The sequence below is a fragment of the Ziziphus jujuba genome, chromosome 2 (assembly GCF_031755915.1).
Source record: "Ziziphus jujuba cultivar Dongzao chromosome 2, ASM3175591v1".
NCBI classification, from domain to species: Eukaryota; Viridiplantae; Streptophyta; class Magnoliopsida; order Rosales; family Rhamnaceae; genus Ziziphus; species Ziziphus jujuba.
This window is the reverse complement of record NC_083380.1, coordinates 7,042,341-7,065,317: the sequence shown is the minus strand read 5'-3', so window position 1 is coordinate 7,065,317 and position 22,977 is coordinate 7,042,341. Positions and strand designations below refer to the sequence as shown.

At 35.6% G+C, this 22,977-nt stretch overlaps 4 protein-coding genes across 5 annotated transcripts; 3 read left to right on the top strand and 1 right to left on the bottom strand.

The window, feature by feature from the left end:
• Positions 1-3,086: 3,086 nt before the first annotated feature.
• On the bottom strand, positions 3,087-5,200 carry LOC132799112 (uncharacterized). Its single transcript, XM_048474912.2, has 3 exons — positions 5,036-5,200; positions 4,895-4,947; positions 3,087-3,486 (listed from the first exon to the last, which is right to left on the bottom strand). Exons 1-3 carry the CDS (start codon positions 5,124-5,126, stop codon positions 3,364-3,366), a joined length of 267 nt encoding a protein of 88 aa, XP_048330869.1. The 5' UTR covers positions 5,127-5,200; the 3' UTR covers positions 3,087-3,363.
• A 1,353-nt stretch (positions 5,201-6,553) lies between these two features.
• LOC107417703 (putative disease resistance RPP13-like protein 1) lies at positions 6,554-9,163 on the top strand. 2 transcript variants are annotated; one of them, XM_060814605.1, is made up of 2 exons: positions 6,554-6,910; positions 7,224-9,163. In XM_060814605.1, the coding sequence occupies exon 2, from the start codon at positions 7,262-7,264 to the stop codon at positions 9,161-9,163; it is 1,902 nt and encodes a 633-aa protein (XP_060670588.1). In that variant the 5' UTR covers positions 6,554-6,910; positions 7,224-7,261. The 2 variants fall into 2 exon arrangements, with proteins under 2 accessions (XP_060670588.1, XP_060670587.1); XM_060814604.1 differs by having other exon boundaries at positions 6,555-6,910; positions 7,251-9,163.
• Positions 9,164-9,199: 36 nt separating this feature from the next.
• LOC132800694 (putative disease resistance protein At3g14460) lies at positions 9,200-11,587 on the top strand. The gene has a single exon (XM_060814917.1). It carries the CDS (start codon positions 9,200-9,202, stop codon positions 11,585-11,587), a length of 2,388 nt encoding a protein of 795 aa, XP_060670900.1.
• Positions 11,588-19,289: 7,702 nt separating this feature from the next.
• Positions 19,290-22,205, top strand: LOC132799160 (putative disease resistance protein At3g14460). Its single transcript, XM_048474599.2, has one exon. The coding sequence runs from the start codon at positions 19,290-19,292 to the stop codon at positions 22,203-22,205; it is 2,916 nt and encodes a 971-aa protein (XP_048330556.2).
• Positions 22,206-22,977: the final 772 nt, after the last annotated feature.

Below are 22,977 nucleotides of genomic sequence, written 5' to 3'. Positions count from 1 at the left end.
TTAAAAAAAAAAAAAAAACTTAAAATATTGGAAGCGATCAAAGACCAACAAAAAAATAATATATATATATATAGTAAAAAAGAAAAAAAAAATGAAGAAGAAGAAGAAGAAGAAGAAGAAGAAGAAGAAGAAGTAGATGACCAGTTTATGGCGACTGGTTAGCTATTGGGGTCCGAGGCTGCTAGACAAATTGTCAATATGTTATTATAAAAATGAAGGATTTTTGAAATTAAGAGATCCTGATTCAATAAAAAAGTTTGCTTGTACTGGTTTTTTTCTGTTAGAAATCTATTATTTAATGACTTAGCTACTAACATTTTAAAATTTTAATTTGAGAATTTTGCTCTATACATATTGAAGTGCATGATTTGAATTTGGATAATTCCATATATATGAAAAAAAAAAAAGTTTTGTGATTGGATTATTTTGAAGGGATATTGGAAAGATTGTTTAGTTATAAAGTTTAATTTTTTTTTTCTCTACACCAAGTTATTAATTTTAGTAGTGATCCGAATTAGACCGACCAAAATTATTCAATCGAATTAGTTTAGTTTAATTCAATTTGATATTTTTATCTATAATCAAATCAATTAAGTTTAGATTAAAAATAATCCAAACCGAACAAAACTTATACATATTATATAATTTTTTATTTTTTATTATAATTAATTATAGTTTTAACATTTTTATATTTTTTCGATAATTTAATTAAATATAATAATAATGTTAAAATCAAATCATTAAAAAATAATATTTTTTTTAAAATTTAAAAAATAAAATATTTAATTTGAAGAAACCAAACTAATTTAGCTCGATTCAAATTTTCTTTATAATTCAATTTGATTCGGTTTGTAAAAAAATTGTAAAAACCTTACTGAACTGACGTCCACCCTAAAATTTTAATTTGGTGATCAATAAAAAACATACAGCATGTCCCATCTAACTTTAATGTTTAGAAATTTAGAAGTTTTTGATTTTTGAAACCACAGCTGATACTTTTCTTGCAAGTATCTTTCTCCTTTTTTTGTTATAATAGTGTTGTATATGCATACACGTACACATACTATATTATATATTTTGCATGTTTGAAGTCTATAACTTTATGATGGTATAAGAAATGTTGCATAAACTTGAAACTTTATGTTAAAGTTGAAATATCCTCAAGCCTGTAAAGACATACTACCATATCCTGGGAAAAGGAACACGTTCTGTCAATTCACAATTGAATTACTTGTCCTTTCCCTAGATATTCCACTAAAAAGGAAATCCCATCTGGGAATCTGTATTAGTGGATAGAGACCGTCTGATTAGATAAAAGTTTGGAATTTTGTGTTTGATCTTACAGTATAAAAACAATTTTTACACTCAAATAATTGATAAATATCAGGTTCAGGGGACCATACAGTTGTTATATCCCAATAAGTCTCCTTTATTTTTTTTTCCATTGCTATGAAATATAAATATCAATTTCAGTGTTGAATATGAAAAATTTCAGCCACCCAAAAACCATGTCATTATTTTCATTTATAATATGGCCTTAGATTACCAAGCAAGATATGCGTGATTCGAGCATTGAATAACACCATGATTTTTAATAACCAGAGTCTCAGAAGCCTCAATATATATATTTATTCAAATAAATGCCACACCTACCCAAAGACTTCATTGTGGTAGGTAACAACATTGAAAATATTTCTTTATTTTAGCAGTATTCATTTTACCGAGAAAAAAAAAAACAGCCAATAAAATAAAAGGTTTCAAATAGAATAAACAAAACAGCAAAATACTGCCAACTATAATTAACTTTGATGTGGGAATGTTTTCTGTTTCTTGAGTAAAAAAAAATTTGACTTAAATGGGTATTAAAGAAGTGGTAGGATATTTTTCTCTTTCCTTTTGTTTTATTTATTTTTTATTTTTTTCATTTTTGAAATTTATAATGTTAAAAATGTCAAGAAAGTAATATGACTAAAGTCCAGGGCCAACTGATCCAACCCTCCATTAAATTTCCTTTGGAAGACTACTGTCCTTTAAACTTTCCTTTCCTCTTAAAAAAGATTGAAAAAGATAGCTCATAATCATCTTCCCTTTTTTTTTTTCTTTTTTCTTTTTTTTTCAACCATAGGCTACTTCATGATGTAGTTTTCCTTGCCCATAAGTTTTCTCAAGAAAATGATGTCAAAAATGGAGCCAATTTTTTCATTATATAATTATCTTAAAATCCGATCCCAACCTGTTTCAGAAACCATTTACCCCAAAAAAAAAAAAAAAGTTGTTTCAAAATCAAAATCAAAGAATAGGCTTTACTTCTCTGCTCTGCTACTAAATTCCAGACACGTCTGAGTCCACCAAGCCAATGTACTTTCTACACCACAAAGCACCCCAGATTAGACCACTTCTCTCAGACCCTTTTGTAATTTTCCAACCAAAACCAAAGTGGAAGGAGAATTTTCCGTCTAACACCCCAGCAGACCTCACAGCAGACAGGTTTAAGGTCAAACCCAATTCATCTCTTTGAGCGAAAATAAATTTCTTACTTTTCCCCTGCAGTTTACCTTTTTGAGCAAAAATAAATAAATAAATAAAAACACTGGTTTCTTTTAATAAATAATGAAAAAAAAAAAAAAAAAACAAGAAGGTTGAAACGTGGCATGACAGATCATGGTATGGACCAACATGAGCAGACGACGCTGAAATCAGAGCTTGAGTTGCCAGCGTTCGTCAGTTGTCACGTGCCAGAATTTAGGTGTCTGCCTATTCTATGACGTAAGGAAAACGTGACTATAGGCAGGTGGGCCTAGACCATCTAATTAGATGACTCAGATCCACCTCAACCTGTCTCATACGTCTGCGTCAAGTGAATATGTGTAAGGACTAGGCACTCCCATGGTAAGCCACATGCCCTCTCGATCTTTATCGTCCATGTCCATGATGCGCTTCTAAGTTTGAAGAGAATGCAGCAAAGCTTTGAACATTGACTTTTGAGACAGTTAGATTACCCATGTATACAGTTTTTGAGTTTGATGTTTCTTTTTCTTTTTCATTTTTATCCTTTTTCCATAAATTTGGATTAAACAATGTGATACTTGTGCATGAAATTAATTTCTGTCATAATAAAAGAATGAATATTACAGAACTTCAAAATTAGAAAATTACAGGACCTTCTGGTCTTGTATTCTACAAGCTACAAAAATGGCACAAAACCTAAACAAGAAAATGGATCCGAACCCACCATTCTATCTCACCAAAAACATTTCTCTTTGAGTAAAGAAACAAGTGTAATAAATAACAAGATCACTCAGAATACATATTTTCAACCTTTCTCTAAAATAAAATCCAAAACTCCAGGAGCTTGTTATCTAACTATTTCTTTGCACCACTATCAGATTCTGGAAGAGGTTTAACAATGCTTAGTTGACCACCTTCCTTGTTTGCAGCAGTGGCTGCCTTCACCTCATTGCAGTAGTTTATGAACTTGGTTACTTCCTGATTACATCAAACCAAAAGATAAAAGAGCTGCTCCATAGGCTAATTAACATGCAAGGGGAGTTAAAGGTACTCTGTCAAGACAGAGAAGCCATTCTTGGATGGAAAAAAGCAAAATGCAGGCAATAACTTTAAGCAAGTAACATCTCACCTATTAGTCACTCAAATTTTATATAGCACTTTATTTTGTCTTTTCACTTTTCTATAAATGGCAAATTAATAAGAAAAAGAAATCAAAGGTGCTCTGTCAACACATAAATGCCATTTTTGCATGGAAACACCATAATGCAGGCTATAGCTTTAGCAAGTAAATGTAACATCTTAATTCACCAAAAAATGTAAATGTATCATCTTAACTATTAGTTACTAAAAAGTGAACATTCTTTATATGGCACTTTAACTGGTGTTTTCACTTGATTCATGTTTGAAAATACAAAAGACTGAAGAGAGCCTCATCCATTTGGTGGATCATATAAAACCTTTAATGAAACTTAAAGGATGAGTCCTCAAAAGTTTTTTGTCTTGGAAGTTAGGAAAGATCTTAAACAGCTATTTTGACACAATAAAGGGCAAACGATGACCTAGGAAGCAAACTCTTTTTGTTGCTATATCATGGATGATCACAGTCATTATATTTTCAACATCATGATTCAATTTTACGTAAACAATGAATATACACAAGGCTTCCTACTTTCTTGGTTTTCTAAAATTGACTCTTCACTCTATTTACTGTGGATCAGATCTACCCTCGCATTCACTTTGGTAATGAATGCCTACCTGTTCTTATACCAACAGACTAAATATAGTACCAAACCAGATGATTCCTCAAAACATCTTAAATACCCATTAATTCTCAATCGTGCATATAAAGATTAAATAACAGATGAAAGTGTCAATTAAGAAAGAAAATGAGAGTAATTGATGAAGGAGTTGTATTTTGCAACCGATGTAGAAAATCGTACCAACTCCTTCAAGCCACAAAATGAATAACTATAATTTTCATGTAAGAAAGCAGGAAAGGCATAGAATTCTATGCTCAAAGTACCAATATCATTTCACCGCTATATCTTTCCAAAGCCCCCAACTTCATGTGCTAACGTACCACTCAAGTAAGCACAAAAAAATGCTTTAAACTTTCGCCCTAAAAACCATTAGTTTTTCCTGATTACTAAAACACATTCAAAGAGCCAGCTTTAACACCTAAGACCTGCTTCCCCAAAATATTGAATTCGAATTAGGATTTGTAAAGACTCAGAAACTCTCAATTCAACAACTTTAGATGTAATTAGTAATGTTTAAATGCATCAGAAGGAAATTCTACAATTCTTCATGCAATTAAGATAAATTTAACAGAATAAACATATTTAAAAGGAACAAAAAACAAAGCGTAGGATAAGAAGGAACATACACGATCTGTATCCATGTCCTTTGTGACCTTCGAAGGCTTCACGAATCTCTTCCCTGCCAAAAAACAATGAAAAAATTGCAACTTTCAATTTTAATGTTCAGAGTGGAGAGAGAAAGAGAGAGAGGGCAAAAAAGGTAGTACCTTTGCGGGTTACAGAGGCTTTTCCATGGCGGTTGGGAGGAATAGCTTTCTTCTTCTGTTGGCCCTTGAATAGGTTACTCTTCTGCGTCATTTTCACTCCCTATCCGCGTCTGATTATTCTCTAGGGTTTTTCAGTTGGGAGTTTCTGTTTCTCTCTCTGCATTCCACAGGGGCTTTACGGTTTGATTGGAAGCTTCGATTTCAAAGCGATTTTGAGCCCTAGAACTTCAGCCCATAAAGGTTAAAACGACCAGAGAAGGAGCGTTACAACCCACAGGCCCAACTCCCAAATTGTTATCTGTTATTTTTATTTAGTTATTTTTAATTTTAAATAATACACTTTTTTCTTCAATTATTATTTATTATTTTAACACATATCTTGAGTTTTGCAACGTCTCGAATTGAGCTTTAACTGCAGGATTGCTCTCTAAATTATGACATTCTGTTCAGTAATTTCTTTTTAATAATCGGAATTGAACGGAATTAATCACATAATATAAAATATATTTCAAACACATATAATTGGAAACAAAATTGATAAAGAAAAAATCTACAATGAAATTCTTTATTTTTGTATTAATTTTATGTCAAAATGAAATAATTTCTAATTCAAACAAAGATTGCCAATTAGGCTGGTTACATGTCACCATTGACCAATGTGTCATTGCTCATAATCATAATAAAATATTATAATAAAACTTTTTTATAGTCATATTATTGAGATTAAACTAATTTTATAATTATAAAAGAATTATAGCATAGTTGAATTTTAGTTAAAAATATTTTGACTTAAATAAGAAGTTTTTCTAGTGAGTTATTACATATTGATAGATATTATAACAACACAAAATAAATTAATGTTACAAATAATTTTACATAAATATTTTGTTATATTGAACTTTGGATGCAAGGTATTATAGATTTTTTGTAATATATAAATAATTATTATTACATGAAGACAAAGCTCATTAATACAGGATTTAAAAAATAATAATTTATTTTTATTTATAACTGATTTAATTTATAATTAAAATTTTTTTAATTAGATAAAAATTATTAAAATATAGAATATTATTATAAAAATTTTTTTATTGTATCGTTATTTCCTAAAAAGTTCTTAAAAAAATTGCAAAGGCTTTCCATTACTTAATCCAAGGGCCAAAAGTAAGTGAATGGATACTAAAATTTGATGGTATATAAGGTGTATCAAAATCTTCTTTTTCTCTTTTTTTTTTTTTTTTTTTTCCTTTTATTTGATAACTCATTGACAAAAAACTTATCCGAACAAGAGAAAGAAGTGAAATAAAATACCAAAACACTAGAGTATATATCATGTGAATTTTTTAACAAAACATGCTTCAATATGACACTTCATTTGGTGTTTCCATTTGATTGGATTGCTTCAATATGACACTTCAGAACAGCACCTTTTCTCATATATATATATATATATATTTATATGGATTTTATTTTTTTAATTTTTATTTATTTTTTGTAAATCACCTTTTTTCATTTTCGTAAGCTCTTATAAGGTCATCCGATTATTTTAACAGATAAAAATACAAACGAACGATTGATCCAAAAAGAAAAGCCTATTACCAAAAAAATGATTGATAAAAGTCAAATCCTGTGGCTAGCTTGAAGAGAGAGGGGAAAAAAAAAATTTTTTTTTTTTCTTTTAATGGCTTTGTGCGTCATCTCTCTGGGCTCTCCATGAGCTCCAAGTTTTTTAGTATTTGAGCACTTCAAAATTCGATTACAGCCATCTCTTTGGATTTTACGAAGTGATTGAGCTCAAACCCACAAAGCACTAACCACTCCCTGTGTTTGTCAAGCTGCATCTCTGCGAAAATCCAACCGAAGGAGAATTAACAGGTACCATTTATCTGTTTTAATTTCTTGCTGAAAATGACAAAAACTATGATTTAAAATCACCCAGAAAGAAAAAAATTGGGACTTTTTTTTTTTTCCTCATTGTATTAAGACTTGTGCCACCAGTTTTTGTGCATTTTTAAATAATGCAAAGAGAGAAACTTGCAAATTAAATATAGTTCTTTGACTAGTTTTGAGGAGGCTTATTAAATAATACAAAGGGATTTTCTTGAGTACAATCAAGGAGGAATAGATAGATGGTAGGTAGACATGTTGTGTCAAGCTTAACCAGACAATAATTATGAAACTTTGATAGATTACTTCTTTGGGTGTTCTGATCCAGCTTAAGGAACAATGGCAGTGGGAGAGATTTTTCTGGCAGCTTTCCTTCAGATTCTGTTTGAAAGGTTGATGTCTAGTGAGTTGCTGAACTTTGCAAGGCGTGAGGGCGTTCAAGAAAAGCTGAAGAAGTGGAGAACAATGCTCTCGACCATTCAAGCGGTGCTATGTGATGCGGAGGAGAAGCAACTGACAAGCAAGGCAGTGAATCTCTGGCTGGATGATCTCAGAGATTTGGCTTATGATGTGGAAGATATATTGGACAAGTTTTCCACCGAACTGTTGCGGCGCAAGATAGAGAAATTACATCAAGCTAGCACCAGTAAGGCATGGTGTCTGATCCCTCCTTGCTGTACTTGCTCAAGTTCAAGTGGATTTGGATGGTTCATGTTTAATCTTGATTCAGAAATTAATGAAATCACTGAGAGGCTGCAAGATATATCTCGTAGGAAAAATGAACTTGGTTTGAATGATATTGGGAGATCTGTGATCGAATGGAAAAGGCCGCCAAGCTCAAGTTTGCCTGATGGTCCTGTCATCGGAAGAGATGAAGATAAGAAGAAAATGATTGAATTATTGATAAGAGATGAGCAAAGTCTTGTCAATTTTGATGTGGCTTCCATAGTTGGGATGCCTGGAGTAGGAAAGACAACACTTGCTGGGTTGGTGTTCAATGATGATGCGATGAAACATTTTGATATCAAAGTGTGGGTTTCTGTGTCGGATGACTTCAATTGTGTAAGGTTAACGAAGGCAATTCTTAAATCAATCACATTGAAAAATGAGAATTTTGATGAGTTTAGTGAATTTCAGGATCTTTTGAGTGAAGTATTGGCAGGTAAGAAGTTTTTGATTGTTTTGGACGATGTTTGGAATACAAATTATGGTCTTTGGGCGACTTTGCAATCCCCCTTTAGAGCTGCAGCACCAGGAAGTAAGATAATTGTGACAACAAGAGATATAAATGTTGCAAAGTTAATGGGAGCAGTTGAATGCTATAATTTGGAATGTGTGTCAGATGATGATTGTTGGAAAGTTTTTGTGCAACATGCATTCTTGAATAGAAATATTAGTGAACCACCAAATTTGAGACTGCTAAGGGAGAAAATTGTTTCAAAATGCAATGGCTTGCCTTTGGCAGCAGGGACTTTGGGTGGCCTTCTCCGTTGCAAAGAAATAGATGAGTGGGAAGACATATTGAACTGCAAATTATGGACCCAATTAGATCAGAGCAACATTCTCCCATTGTTAAGATTGAGCTACCACTACCTCCCTTCACATTTGAAAAGGTGTTTTGCCTACTGCTCAATACTACCAAAGGACTATGAATTTGAGGAGAAACAGTTGATTCTCTTATGGATGGCAGAAGGTTTAATTCAGCAACTGGAAGGGAGTAAACAAATGGAAGACTTGGGTAGCGAGTACTTCAATGAACTATTGTCTAGGTCATTCTTTCAGAAATCAAGAAAGGACAAAACGAGGTATGTGATGCATGACCTCATGAATGATTTGGCACAGTGGGTTGCAGGAGAAATAGGATTTCGGTTGGAAGATAAGTTGGACAGTAACAATGGATGCTGGATTTTCCCAAAAGCTCGACATTCATCTTATATTAGTGCCAAGTTTGATGGAATCCAAAGACTCGGGGCCTTCTCCAAAGTTAAGTATTTGCGGACTTTCCTACCACTTACAGAACCACATGGTGAGGAGAAATACATAACTAGCAGTTTTACTCTTGATATATTGCCGAAGTTCCAGTATCTACGGGTGCTTTCTCTTAATAGCTACAACATAAGCAAGCTACCAGATTCAATTGGTGAACTAAAGCATCTTCGATATCTTGACCTTTCTTATACAAATATATCAAGTTTGCCACAATCAATAATTACTCTTTACAACTTACAGACATTGTTATAAGAATGTTGCTACGATCTAAATGAATTGCCTACTGGTATGGAGAATCTAACCAACCTGCGGCATCTCAATAGTTCAAATCTATGGTCTTTAAAAGGGATGCCAAGACATCTAGGCAAATTGACTAATCTCCAAACCTTATCTTACTTTGTTGTGGGAAAAGATAGTGGCACATCAGGAGTTGGAGAGTTAGGACCCCTATTACATCTTCGTGGGATGTTACACATCTCAGGACTAGAGAATGTGACTGGAGCTGAGGATGCAGCAATGGCCAACTTGGTTGTCAAGAATGGCATTGATGTATTGTTAATGCAATGGAATGACAGAGAACTAGTGGATGCAGATGTTTTTGAGATGCTACAGCCTTCAAGTAAGCTCAAGGAGCTTACAGTCATGGGCTATGGCGGTCAGAAATTTCCATCATGGATAGCAAATCCTTCATTTTCTAATATGGTTGTTATGAGGTTAGAATGTTGCACTGGCTGCACATTATTGCCCCCACTTGGACTGTTGATCTCACTCAAGAAACTTATAATAAGGAGAATGCCGAAGATTGAGAGCATTGGTAGTGAGTTTTATGGGGAGGGCTGTTTGAGGCGTTTTCCATCACTGGAGACTCTTTCATTTGAAGATATGGAAAATTGGAAGGATTGGTTTCCTGTTGGCACTGGTATTGGAATTGAAGTGTTTCCAAAACTGAAAGAGCTTTTCTTAAGCAGATGTCCCAAGTTGGAGGGAAAATTACCTGACAACCTTCCATCATTAGCAAAACTTGTGATTGGAAAATGTGATCAGTTGGTAGTGTCAATTCCTAGCCATCAAATGCTTAACGAATTAAACATCGACAAATGCAAAGAGTTGGTGCGAGAAAGCAAGGTGGAACTTAAGTCACTAAGGTCCATCTGTCTCAATGACATTTCGAACTTTAGGCATCCAACTGAGGGATTCATGCAAGGATTGATAAGGGTAGAAGATTTGAAGGTTGTTAGTTGTAGGGAGATGGCTTCTTGGCAGGATGAGTTACAACAGCTGATTTCTCTTCGTTGTTTAGAAATAGAAGACAGTTTTGAGCATTTTACATCAATAGGAGAAGAAACAGGCCAGGTACAATCATGGATACCTTCCAAAGTTGAATCAATGAAATTAGAGAACTGTCACAATCTTTTGAAGATACTAGAAGGATTGCATCTAACGTTTCTTCAAGAGCTATACATTGTAAGCTGCCCAAGTTTCATCTCTTTTGCAGAGGCTGGTTTGCCAGCTTCTCTAAGAGTTATTTTTATTGGATGGTGCAATTCTTTCTCGTTTTTAGCAAGAAGCCAGGTACCTCCAGCTTTGAAAAGGCTAACTATATGTTTTTGCCATAGTTTGCAAACCTTGATACAAGAGGAGGACATCAACAGCACTAGCGCATCTTTTCTTGAGACTTTGATTATGAAAGGTTGTCCATCTCTCATGTCAATATCAACAAGAGGAAACTTACCAGCAAGGCTGAAACACCTTCAGATTCGGAGTTGTGATGCTCTCAAGTATTTATCTTCTGACAAGTTGCCGACCACACTTGAACACCTTGAGATCAAGGAATGTGGTCGGCTTACACACTTATCATCCAATGATGAACTACCTCAGATGCTTAAACACCTTCAGATATCTGACTGTGGAAACCTGGAGTCAATTGCTGATAGGTTTCAAGACAACACTTGTCTGGAATCTATTAAGATCATCGATTGCCCAAAGCTTGAGTCCTTACCTGAGGGCCTCCACCTCCTTACCAATCTTAGCAAGTTACATATTAGTTGGTGTGATAGTCTGGTTTCGTTCCCAGAAGGAGGGTTGCCCACTTCCAACCTGAGATATGTTTCAGTCACGTTCTGTGGTAAACTGAAGGCCTTTCCCACAGGCATGAACGGCCTCAGCTCCCTCAATGAACTGAGAATTTCCTACTGTGAAGGATGCGCATCCCTCTTGGAAGATGGTTTTCCACCAAGCATAGCATCACTTTTTATCTGGAATTTCAAGGTCACTAAACCATTTTTCAAGTGGGGGTTGCAGAGACTTACATCTCTCAGAGAGTTGGTAATCCGTGGTAAAGCTTCAGACATGGTGTGCTTTCCACCTGAAGAACAGAAGGGGGTCATGTTGCTGCCAAAATCTCTCATCGACCTGAAGATTTTCGGTTTTCCAAATCTGGAGTATCTATCGACTGAGGGATTTCGGTGCCTCACCTCTCTTGAATATCTTACAATCGGTTCCTGTGGAAAGCTAAAATCTTTTCCCAAGGAGGGTCTACCTCTTTCACTTTTGAAACTTCAAATCTCTGACTGCCCTCTAATAGAGGAGCAATGCAGAAGCAGTAAAGGAAGACTCTGGCCCTTGATAGCCCATATTCCTTACATTGAGATTGAAGATACAAAATTCAAAAAGTAGGAAGAAAAATTAGAGAGAATGTACTTATACTGTATAAAATGTGTAATAATTCTGATGAAGCAGATCATTGTCCAAAGCATAGTCTTTTTCATTGTTTTCTATGCTTGTAGATGTACAGGCTTTGGACCATTGGTGGGGGAATGTTGTCTCAATTCCTTGATCTTATGAGAGTCATTTGAGTGAAAATTTCCAGCAAAAGTAATTTTCTTTTCCTATTCCAATTCCCTTACACTACAAGGCAGCAGAAGAAGCATCATTATCATTTCTCAATCAACAATGGTCTACAAATAACATATTAATCAGTATTTACTCGAAGCCATTCTGTCTTCAGTGTATGCTGTCATATTGTGCAAATTTTAACATTGTTAGAGTTGCGTGAGATTTGGTTCCGTCAGTTTATGATAATGCTACAGAGGCCTGCTTATTGTATTGAAATTCTTGCAGCAATAATGTGTCCTGGTACCTTTACAATGAATTTACAAACACAGCTCTGTTTTATTAAAGCAACATATATAACTTTTTATACAATCCCATATCTGATATATAATATAATCCTTTTATATATATATATATACACATTCAAATACACACCATTTTCCATATGCTATATCCTCTAATCCACCGGGCAACCTATCCACAGTGTACAAACAAAATTATTATAAAGAAATAAAAGTTGAAATTATAATACAAATTGGAATCTTGGATAATTCATACAAACTTCAATATGAATATTTTAAAAATATATATATACAAAATTTAAATGGGAGATAGTAATAAAATGTGAGGAGTCTTTGACTCTGTCATTGGAGTTTGAAGAAATGCTACTTCTGTAAATGCTGTTATGAAACTTAGTCATTGGCAAATAGATATTATAAAATATAGAGATTTCTAACCTTTATTTCCTCATGTACACTGACGACTAGAAACAATGTTAATCTGCTAGCAAGGGAAGCATATTCCTATTTATACATGCTAAATGCGGTTTCCACAGTCCACACATATAACAGTAACTTAAGAGTATTCTCTCTATTTTGATTCTTTTAAAAATAATTTAAAAAAAGAAAAAAAGAAAAAAAGAAAAAGAAAAACATCACCTAGAAGGCTAGAACAGAATTTTGTTGTTGCCTGTTGGCATATGCTTAAGTAAGAAGGGGAAAGGATGGGTACAGCGAAATTTCATAACACTGTGTCCCTCAAAAATATAAACAGTGTATGCTTGTCTGAAGTAGCAGCTCTGTGATATTGAAATTCTCGTACTAAAAAAATGGCAACTTGGTTACTTGGACATGCCAGCACAGTGCTACAAGTCAACTCCTTCTAGTACAAGAAGAAAACATTTTAAAAGTAAAAGCCGGCAACAAAAATCAACACCTACTTTCTCATTATATTAAGATCAATGCATTAAAAAAAATAACAAAAACAGCAACTTGTTCGGCGACAAGTAAAAAGAAATGGAAAATCCTGAGTATGCCAACGACCTTCCAGATAGATGGTATGCAGGTTGGTATCAAGCTTAATCGGAAGACGGGTCCAGTGTGGAACTGCCTGCACTTAGACGTATACTAGCAATCACACTCATACAAGTGTGGAGATTCCTTCAAGGCACCGATTTAGAGTCAACCAGAGAGTTTTTCAAATTTCACCGAGTTTTAAAAATTCTCTTCTCTGGGTGCTTTGGTTCTGCACAGGAAACAATGGCAATGGCAGTGATCTTCCTGGCGGCGTTCTTAAAGGTGCTGTTTGACAAGTTGATGTCTAGGGAGCTGCACAACTTTGTTCGTGGTGAGGGCGTTGGTGGAAAGCTTAAAAAATGGAGCGCAACACTTTCAATGATTCAAGCAGTGCTACATGACGCAGAGGAGAAGCAACTGACAAGCAAAGGTGGTGAAACTTTGGCTGGATGACCTCAGAGACTAGGCTTATGGCATGGAAGATGTCCTGGACAGGTTTTTCACTGAACTCTTGTGACGTAAAATAAAAAATTTACATCGAGCAAGCACAAGTAAGGTATGGAGCTTAATCCCTACTTGTACTAGTTTGAGTGCATTTGGATTATTCATGTTTAGAATGAATTCTGAAATTAATAAAATCACCGGCCACTTACTAGATATATCTGAGAGGAAAAATAAACTTGGTTTGAATGATACTGGGAGATTTGTGATTGAATGGAGACGGCCACCAAGCTCAAGTGTGCCTGATGGTCCAGTAATTGGAAGAGATCAACAAAATGTTGTCAATTTTGATGTGGTTGGCATGGTTGGGGTACCTGGAGTTGGAAAGACATCACTTGCTGGGTTGGTGTGCAATGATGATGCCATGAAACATTTTGACATAAAAGTTTGGGTTGGTGTTTCCAATGACTTTTGGTTATGTGAGGTTAATGAAGGCAATTCTTAAATCAATCAAATCGGAAAGTGACATTACTGAGGAGTTTAGTATGCTTCAAAAATATATAAGTTATTAGTAGATAATAAGTTTTTGATCATTTTAGATGATGTCTGGAATACCAAGAATGATCTCCATCATGATCTCTAGGTAACTTGCAGTCCCCCTTCAGAGGTGGAGCTCCAAGAAGTACGATAATTGTGACAACAAGGGAAGTATATGTTGCAAAAGTGATGGGACCAGCTCAAAATTATACTCTGGAGTGTGTATTAAGATGATTGTTGGAAAGTATTTGTGCAGCATGCATTCTTCACAAGAAGTACTAATGAAATGCCAAATTTGGCATTACTAAAGGAAAAAATTATTTCAAAATGCAATGGCTTGCCCTTGGCAGCACGTACTCTTGGTGTCCTTCTTCATTGCAAAGAAATATATGTATGGGAATATATATTGAATGACAAATTATGGACCTTATCAGATCATAGTAACATTCTTCCATGGTTAAGATTTGGCCACCACTATCTCCCTTCACATTTGAAAATGTGTTGCCTACTGCTTAGTACTACCACAAGACTGCAAATTTGAGGAAAAACAATCAATTCTCTTAGGGGTGGAAGAAGGATTGATTCAGCAACCAGAAGGGAGTAGACAAACGGAAGATTTAGGCCGTTAATATTTCCATGAGCTATTTTCAAGGTCATTCTTTATGAAATCAAAAAAGGATGAATCAAAGTATGCGTTACATAACCTCTTCAAAGTTTTGGCTCGGTCATTTGCTAGAGAAATTGGTTTTAGGTTGGAAGGTAAGGCAGATGGTGACAAGCAATGCAGAAATTTGAAAAAGGCCTATCACTCATCTTAGATGAGTGCCAAGTTTGATGGCATTCCAAGACTTGAGGCCTTCTCCAATGCCAAGGGTATGTGAACTTTCCTACCACTTTTACAATCATATTCAATTTATAATGAGAAGAATTACTCGAGTAATAATGCTCTTGAGATATTACCAAAATAAAAATATCTAAGGGTGATTTCTTTAAAGTGGTACACAATATGTAAGATACTTGATTCAATTGGTGAACTAGAGCTTCTATGATACCTTGACCTTTATTACACAAATATCTCAAGTTTGCCTAAATCGAAATGTAGTCTTTACAATTTGCAAACCTTGTTGTTAGAAAGAGGTCATAATCTAAATGAAATGCCCACCGGTATGAAGAATCTTACTAATCTGTGTCATTTCAACAATTCGAACCAAATATCTCTGAAAGGAATGCCTCTAGATCTTGGAAAATTCACTAACCTTCGAATGTTACCTTACTTCATAGTGGACAAAGACAGTGGCTCATCAGGAGTAGGAGAGTTAGGACCTCTATCCCATCTGCATAGAGTAATAAGCATTTCAAGACTAGAGAATGTGAATTGAGCTAAGGATGCAGAAATGGCTAAATTATCTGACAAGGAAGGCATTGAGGTACTGCAAATGAAATGGAACAGGGGAGAAATAGCTGATGAAAACATCCTGGAAATGCTAGAACCTTCTAGGATGCTGAAGGAGCTTATTGTCAGGAAATACGGTGGTGCAAAATTTCCAACTTGGACTGGAAATCCTTTGTTCTCTAATATGGTGATGATGATGTTTGTATATTGTAGTGGATCCAGATTGTTGCCCCCGCTTGAATGATTAGTGTCACTAAAAAAACTGATTATAATAAGAATGTCTGGGGTTGAAACTTTAGGAAGTGAACTTTATGGGAAGGGTTGCTTGAGGCCTTTTCCATCATTGGAAATCCTTTCCTTTGAGAATATGGAAAATTGGGAACATTGATTTTCACGCGAAACTAAGAATGGGATTGAAGCTGGGTTCCCTCAACTGAAAGAGCTTGTTGCAAGAAGATGGCCCATATGGTAGGAAAGTTCCTGAACCTTCCTTCATTGGCAAAACTTGTGGCTGATGATTGTGTTAAGCTGGTAGTTTCAATTCCAAGGAGTCAAATGCTCTGCGAATTAGACATCAAGAATTGTAAAGAGGTGATGTGTGAAAATGGAGAGGACATCAAGTTGCTAAGGTCCATTTATATTTCTCATGTTGCACAGTTTAGGTGCCCAACAGAGAGGATCATGCACGGATTTACAAGACTAGAAGATTTGAAGGTTTCTTGTTGCAAGGAGATACCCTCATTTGGGGGAATGGATTACGCCAGATGACTTCTCTTCATCATTTAAAAATTCACCATGAGCAGAATTTAGGCAGAGGGCTCTTTTGAGAAGAAACAAGACTGGTAGAACTGTGGTTACCAACCACACTCGAGACTCTGGAACTAAACGTTGGTGAAAAGTCTTCAAATGTAACACAAGGGTTGCACCTAACATTTCTTAAAGAGCTACACTTAAACAACTGCCGTTTTTTTGGTTTTCCAAAATCTGGTTTTCCACCTTCTCTTCGAGTTTTGAAAATTGTAAGTTGCTATAGATTTCAAGAGGCAGAGTGCAGCAGCAACAATTGCACACCTATTTGTCTCAAGTCATTACATATGTGCCAATGTCGTTTTGGATCCATATTATCAGCCAGTGGCAGCTTACCAATGTTTAAACACCTTTATATCTCAAATTGTGATGATCTCAAGTATTTATCAGCGGGCAATTTACTGTTACCAGACACACATACGTACCTTGAGATTGATTCATGCAAGTCTTTGCTACAATTATCATCATCAAAATGTGAGCTACCTGAGTCGCTTGAACACCTTCAGATTAGGCATTGCAATTGGCTTGACATCAGAGACCAAACTTCCCAAAGCGCTTAAACATCTTGAGATAAGATGCTGTCCAATGCTTAAGTCCATAACAGATAGGTTCGATGCCAACACTTGTATTCAATATACTAGTGGATTCTTGTATTCATAATCCATGTGTTGAGCTCCACTAGTAACCAAATGAATCTTATTTGTTTTGTTTCTCCTGGAACACATTTTTGCTCTCTGCTTTCACAACTCGAGCAACATGACTTCTCACTTTCTTTAACTAATTTCTATATTATAGTTTGTATCTAATAATTTCATTTTATCCTCTACGGACCTTGGTCATTTGGCACTTGAAAATACATCAAATGTTTGTTATTGTGTTTTAAAAGTTTCACTTTTGTATCTGTACTAAAAATAATTTAAAGTTTGTAAACCAAGCAAAATGACGGAATACTATGTATAGTGCATATTTTCATGTAACTATAAATAATGGGTGATTCAAGAAAAGATGCCATGTTGTAAGAGAATCTGTCTTGGCATACACATAGCTATACACCAGTAAATGAGTCCAGGGCCCATTTGGGAAACAGGGCAAAGCCCCATTAGTTGAAGCAACCCTCCATGTTATTCATCTGCACCTCCTCAGAAGCTAGAAATCTTTTGTAACTCTCCCAATTTAACATGTCCAGAAAAGAAATATCGGATTTTTTTGCCTTTTCAGATGCATATGATGGCTACTATGACGTCTTAACTAAATAGTATATACACATTTATTGTACCAAAAATATTTTGTCTTCTGTAACTCTTTCCACTCTTCATAGATTGAGCATTTGTTACTGTGAAGGATTCACATCCCTCTTGGAAGAGGGTTTTCCACCAATCCTAGCATCACTTTTTATACAGGATCTCAAGGTTAGTAAGTCACTTTTCAAGTGGGGATTGCAGAGACCAACCTCTCTTAAAAGAGTTTATAATCAGTGGTAAAGCTCCAGATATGGTGTCCTTTCTGCCTGAAGAACAGAAGGAGATGATGTTACTACCAAAATCTCTTTTCAACCTCAAGATTTTCGGTTTGCCAAATCTGGGCTATCTATCAAGTGATTGATTTTAGTGCCTCACCTCTCTTGAATATCTTACAATCAGTTCCAGTGAAAAGTTAAAATCTTTTCCCAAGGAGGGTCTACCTCTTTCACCTTTTAAACTTCAAATCTCTGGCAGCTCTCTACTAGAAAAACGATACAGGAGCAGTAAAGGAAGACTCTGGCCCTTGATAGAGCCCATATTCTTTCCAATGAGATTGAAGATACAAAATTCAAAAAGGAACAAAAATTGAAGAAACATTCATATGCTAAACAAAGAAGTTGACGACTCGTGCCTCTCATCATCGTACTCAAGGTACTTCACATTTGAAAGAAAATGTATGTACTTTTGCCATAAAAAAAGTGTAATAGTTCTGATGAAGCATGCCATTCTCCGAAGTTTCTGTTTGAAGAAACTCCAGAATGGTCCTTTACCCCTTTTTTTTTTTTTTTTTTTTTTTTTTTTTGTGTTTGTTTGCTTTCTTACTTTTCATTGTTTTCTACGCTTGAAGACGTATAGTCTTTGGAACGGTATATCTTAGAAAACTCTTATGTTGCTTCAAATCCTTGATCTGAGTGAAAATTTCCAGCTGAAGGTAATTTTCCTTTTTGCTTGTTCGATTACACTTAAAAAGGCACAAGAAGAAGCGTTATTATCGTTAGGAACACTAGTTTAAAAATAACATATTAATCAGTATTCACTCGAAGCCTTTTTGTCTTTAGTGTAAGCTGCCACTTCATGCAACTTAACATTGTGAGAATATAAGGCCAACACAAGTTGTGTGAGATCTGTTCCATCGTTTATAATAATGCAACAGAGGCCTTTTATTGTATCGAATTTCTTTGCAGCAATAATACGTCTTGGTACCCCTTACAATGAATTCACACACGGCTCTGCTTTATCAAAGCAACATGTGTAACTTTTTATACATAATCTATTATCTGATATCTAATAATCTTCTATATCATATACACACCATTTTCTATAGCTCATGCTCTAATCTAGCAGTCCATAGTGCACATACAAATTATTACGCAAATTGACTAATCTCCTAACATTATCTCAGTTTGCCGTGGGAAAAGTTAATGACTCATCAGGAGTTGGAGATCAGAGCTTGAGTTGCCATTGTTTGTAAGTTGTCATGTGCCAGAATCTCTATTCACGATGTAAGGAAAACGTGACCAGAGGCAGGTGGGCCTAGATCATCTGATTAGATGACTCAGATCCACCTCAACCTCTCTTATAGGTCTGCATCAAGTGAAAATGTACAAGAAGTAGGCACCCCCATGCCAAGCTATATGCACTCTCAATCTTTATCGTCAATTTCCACGATGAACTTCTAACAAATTATGGACCCAATCAAATCAGAGTAACATTCTCCCATTATTAAGATTGAGCTACCAATATCTCCCTTCACATTTAAAAAGGTGTTTTGCTTACTGCTCAATACTACCAAAAGCTTACGAATTAAGGAGAGACAATTGATTCTCTTATGGATGGCAGAAGGGTTAATTCAGCAACCAGAAGGGAGTAAACAAATGGAAGACTTGGGTAGTGAGTACTTCAATGAATTATATTCAAGGTCATTCTTTCAGAAATCAAGAAAGGACGAAACAAAGTATGTGATGCATGACCTCATGAATGATTTGGCACAGTGGGTTGCAGAAGACATAGGATTTAGGTTGGAAGATAAGGTGGACAATAACAATGGATGCGGGATTTTTCCTAAGGCACGATATTCATCTTACATCAGTGCAAAGTTTGATGGAATTCAAAGACTTGGGGCCTTCTCCAAAGTTAAGTATTTGCGGACTTTTCTACCACTTACAGAATCATATGATGAGGAGAAATACATTACTACCACTTTTACTCTTTGTACATTGCTGAAATTACGGTATGTAAGGGTGCTTTCTCTTAATGGCTATATGTTAACCAAGCTACCAGATTCAATTGGTGAACTGAAGCATCTACGGTACCTTGACCTTTCTTACACAAACATAACAAGTTTGCCACAGTCGATAACAACTCTCTACAACTTACAAACTTTGTTAGTAGAATATTGCTATAATCTAAATGAATTGCCTAATGGTATGGAGAATCTAGTCAACCTGCATCATCTCAACTGTTCAAATCTATGGTCTTTGAAAGGAATGCCACCATGTCTAGGCAAATTGACTAATCTCCAAACCTTACCTTACTTCGTTGTGGGAAAAGATAGTGGGTCATCAGGAGTTGGAGAGTTAGGACATCTGTCGAATCTACATGGGACACTACACATCTCAAGACTAGAAAATCTAAACGGAGCTAAGGATGCAGCAATGGCTAACTTAGTTGGCAAGAATGGCATCGATGTGTTGCTAATGGAATGGAATGAGAGAGAAATGGCAGATCCAGATGTCCTTGAAATGCTACAACCTCCTCAGACGCTCAAGGAGCTTACTCTTATGCATTTTGTTGGTCCAAAATTTCCAACTTGGATGGGAAATCCTCTTTTCTCCAATATGGTGCATGTGACTTTGGAGGGCTGTCATGGGTGTAGATTTTTGCCCCCACTTGGACAATTGGTCTCACTCAAAGAACTTTTTATATATAGAATGTCCAAGGTAGAGAGCGTTGGCAACGAGTTTTATGGGGAGGGCTGCTTGATGCCTTTCCCATTGCTGGAAACCCTTTACTTTGAGAATATGGAAAATTGGAAAGACTGGTTTCCTATTGAAACTAATAATGGGATTGAAGGGTTTCCTCACCTGAAAGAGCTCATTATAAGAAGATGCCCCAAGTTGGAGGGAAAGATACCTGACAACCTTCCATCATTAGCAAAACTTGTGATTGGTAAATGTGACCGGTTGATAGTTTCAATTCCTAGCCATCAAATGCTTAATGAATTAAACATCGACAAATGCAAAGAGTTGGTGCCAAAAAGCGAGGTGGACCTGAAGTCACTAAGGTCACTCTTTCTTAATGACATTTCAAAATTTGGGTATCCAGCAGAGGGATTCATGCAAGGATTGATAAGGGTAGAAGATTTCAAGGTTGTTGGTTGTAACGAGATGATGTCTTTATGGTGGGATGACTTACAGCAGCTGACTTCTCTTCGTTGTTTAGAAATAGAAGACAGTTTTAAGTATTTCACATCAATAGGACAAGAAACAGGCTATGCACAATCATGGATACCTACCAAAGTTGAATCACTGAAATTAGAGAAATGTCAGAATCTTTTGAAGATACTACAAGGATTACACCTAACATTTCTTCAAGAGGTATACATAGTACACTGTGCAAGTTTCAACTCTTTTCCAGAGGCTGGTTTGCCAGCATCTCTAAGAGTTGTTTATATTGGTTGGTGCAATTCTTTCTTGTTTTTAGCAAGAAACCAGTTGCCTCCAGCATTGAAAAGGCTGACTATATGTTATTGCCATAGTTTGCAAGAATTGGTGCAAGAGGAGGATGTCAACAGCAATAGAGCATCTTGTCTCGAGACGCTGGTTATAAAAGGTTGTCCATCTCTCATGCAAATATCAACAAGAGGTGGCTTGCCAGCAAGGCTTAAGCACCTTCAGATTCGGAGGTGTGATGCTCTCCAATGTCTATCTTTGGACAAGTTACCAGACAAACTTGAACACCTTGAGATCGAGCAATGTGGTAGGCTAATGTCCTTATCATCCAATCATGATCTACCTCAGATGCTTATGCCCGTTGAGATATCTGATTGTGGAAAATTGGTGTCAATAACAGATAGGTTTCACAACAACACTAGTTTGGGATCTATTAAGATCATTGATTGCCCAAAGCTTATATCCTTGCCTGAGGGCATCCACCACCTTACCAATCTTAGTGAGTTGCATATTACTTGGTGTGATAGTTTGGTTTCCTTCCCAGGAAAAGGATTGCCCACTTGTAACTTGAGAGATGTCTCAATAGTGAAGTGTAATAAACTGGAGGCCTTTCCCAAAGGCATGAACAATCTCAGCTGTCTTCATAAACTGAGCATTTCTTACTGTGAAGGATTTACATCCCTCTTGGAAGATGGCTTTCCACCAAACTTAACATCTCTTTTTATCCGAGATCTCAAGGTCACTAAGCCACTTTTCATGTTTCGGTTGCAGAGACTTCCATCTCTTAGGGAGATAGTAATCAGTGGTAATGCTTCAGACATGGTGTCTTTTCCACCTGAAGAACAGGAGGGGATGATGTCGCTGCCAAAATCTCTCATTGACCTCAAGATTTTCGGTTTCCCAAATCTGAATTATCTATCAGCTGAGGGATTTCAATGCCTCACCTCGCTTGAATGTCTTACAATCCGTTCCTGTGAAAAGCTGGAATCTTTTCCCAAGGGGGGGTTTTCCACTTTCGCTTTTGAAACTTCAAATCTCTGGCTGCCCTCTACTACACGAACAATGAAGAAGCAATAAAGGAAGACTCTGGCGCTTGATAGCCCATATTCCTTACATTGAGATTTGAAGATACTGAATTCAAAAAGAAGGAAGAAAAATTGGATAAGGGTTCAAATGCTAAACAGAGAAGTGGAGTACTCGTGCCTCCTATCATTGTATTCAAGATACTTAATATCTGAAAAAAAAATTTTTTTACGTACTTTCACTATATAAAATGTGTAATAATTTTGATGAAGCAGATATTGTCCAAAGTTTCTGTTTGACGAAACTCCAGAAGGTCCTCTACTTTTTCATTGTTTTCTGTTCTTGTAGATGTACGGCCTTCAAACCATTGTATCTTGGAAAAATCTTAAGTTACTTCAAATCCTTGACCTTATAACAGTCATTTGAGCAAAAATTTCCTGCAATTATAATTTTCCTTTTCCTATTCCATTACACTTCAAGGCAACAGAAAAAAGACATTTTTATCATTCCTCAAAAAACACATATTAAATCTGAATTTTTATTCAAAGCTGTTCGGTCATTTTGTGCAAATTAACATCGTGAGAGTGCAAGGCAAACACAAGTGGGGTGAGATTTGTTCCATCAGTTTATAATAATGCAACAGAGGCTTGTTTATAGTATTAAATTTCTTGCGGGGAATAATACGTCCTGGTACCCTTTACAATGAGTTTACGGATACAGTTGTACCTAATTAAAACATCATTTATAAAATTTTATATATAATCTCATAACTGATATCTAATAATCTTTTATATTATCTATGCATACAAATAGACACCATTTCTAT

Bases quoted from the DNA above. Each gene is read 5' to 3' on its own strand.
- LOC132799112 (XM_048474912.2), bottom strand. From the start codon at position 5,126: ATGACGCAGAAGAGTAACCTATTCAAGGGCCAACAGAAGAAGAAAGCT. The intron at 4,948-5,035 runs GTACTACCTTTT...GTTTTTTGGCAG, and splicing joins AGCCTCTGTAACCCGCAAAG to GGAAGAGATTCGTGAAGCCT. The intron at 3,487-4,894 runs GTATGTTCCTTC...TGATGTAATCAG, and splicing joins AGGACATGGATACAGATCGT to GAAGTAACCAAGTTCATAAA.
- LOC107417703 (XM_060814605.1), top strand. From the start codon at position 7,262: ATGGCAGTGGGAGAGATTTTTCTGGCAGCTTTCCTTCAGATTCTGTTT.
- LOC132800694 (XM_060814917.1), top strand. From the start codon at position 9,200: ATGGAGAATCTAACCAACCTGCGGCATCTCAATAGTTCAAATCTATGG.
- LOC132799160 (XM_048474599.2), top strand. From the start codon at position 19,290: ATGGCAGAAGGGTTAATTCAGCAACCAGAAGGGAGTAAACAAATGGAA.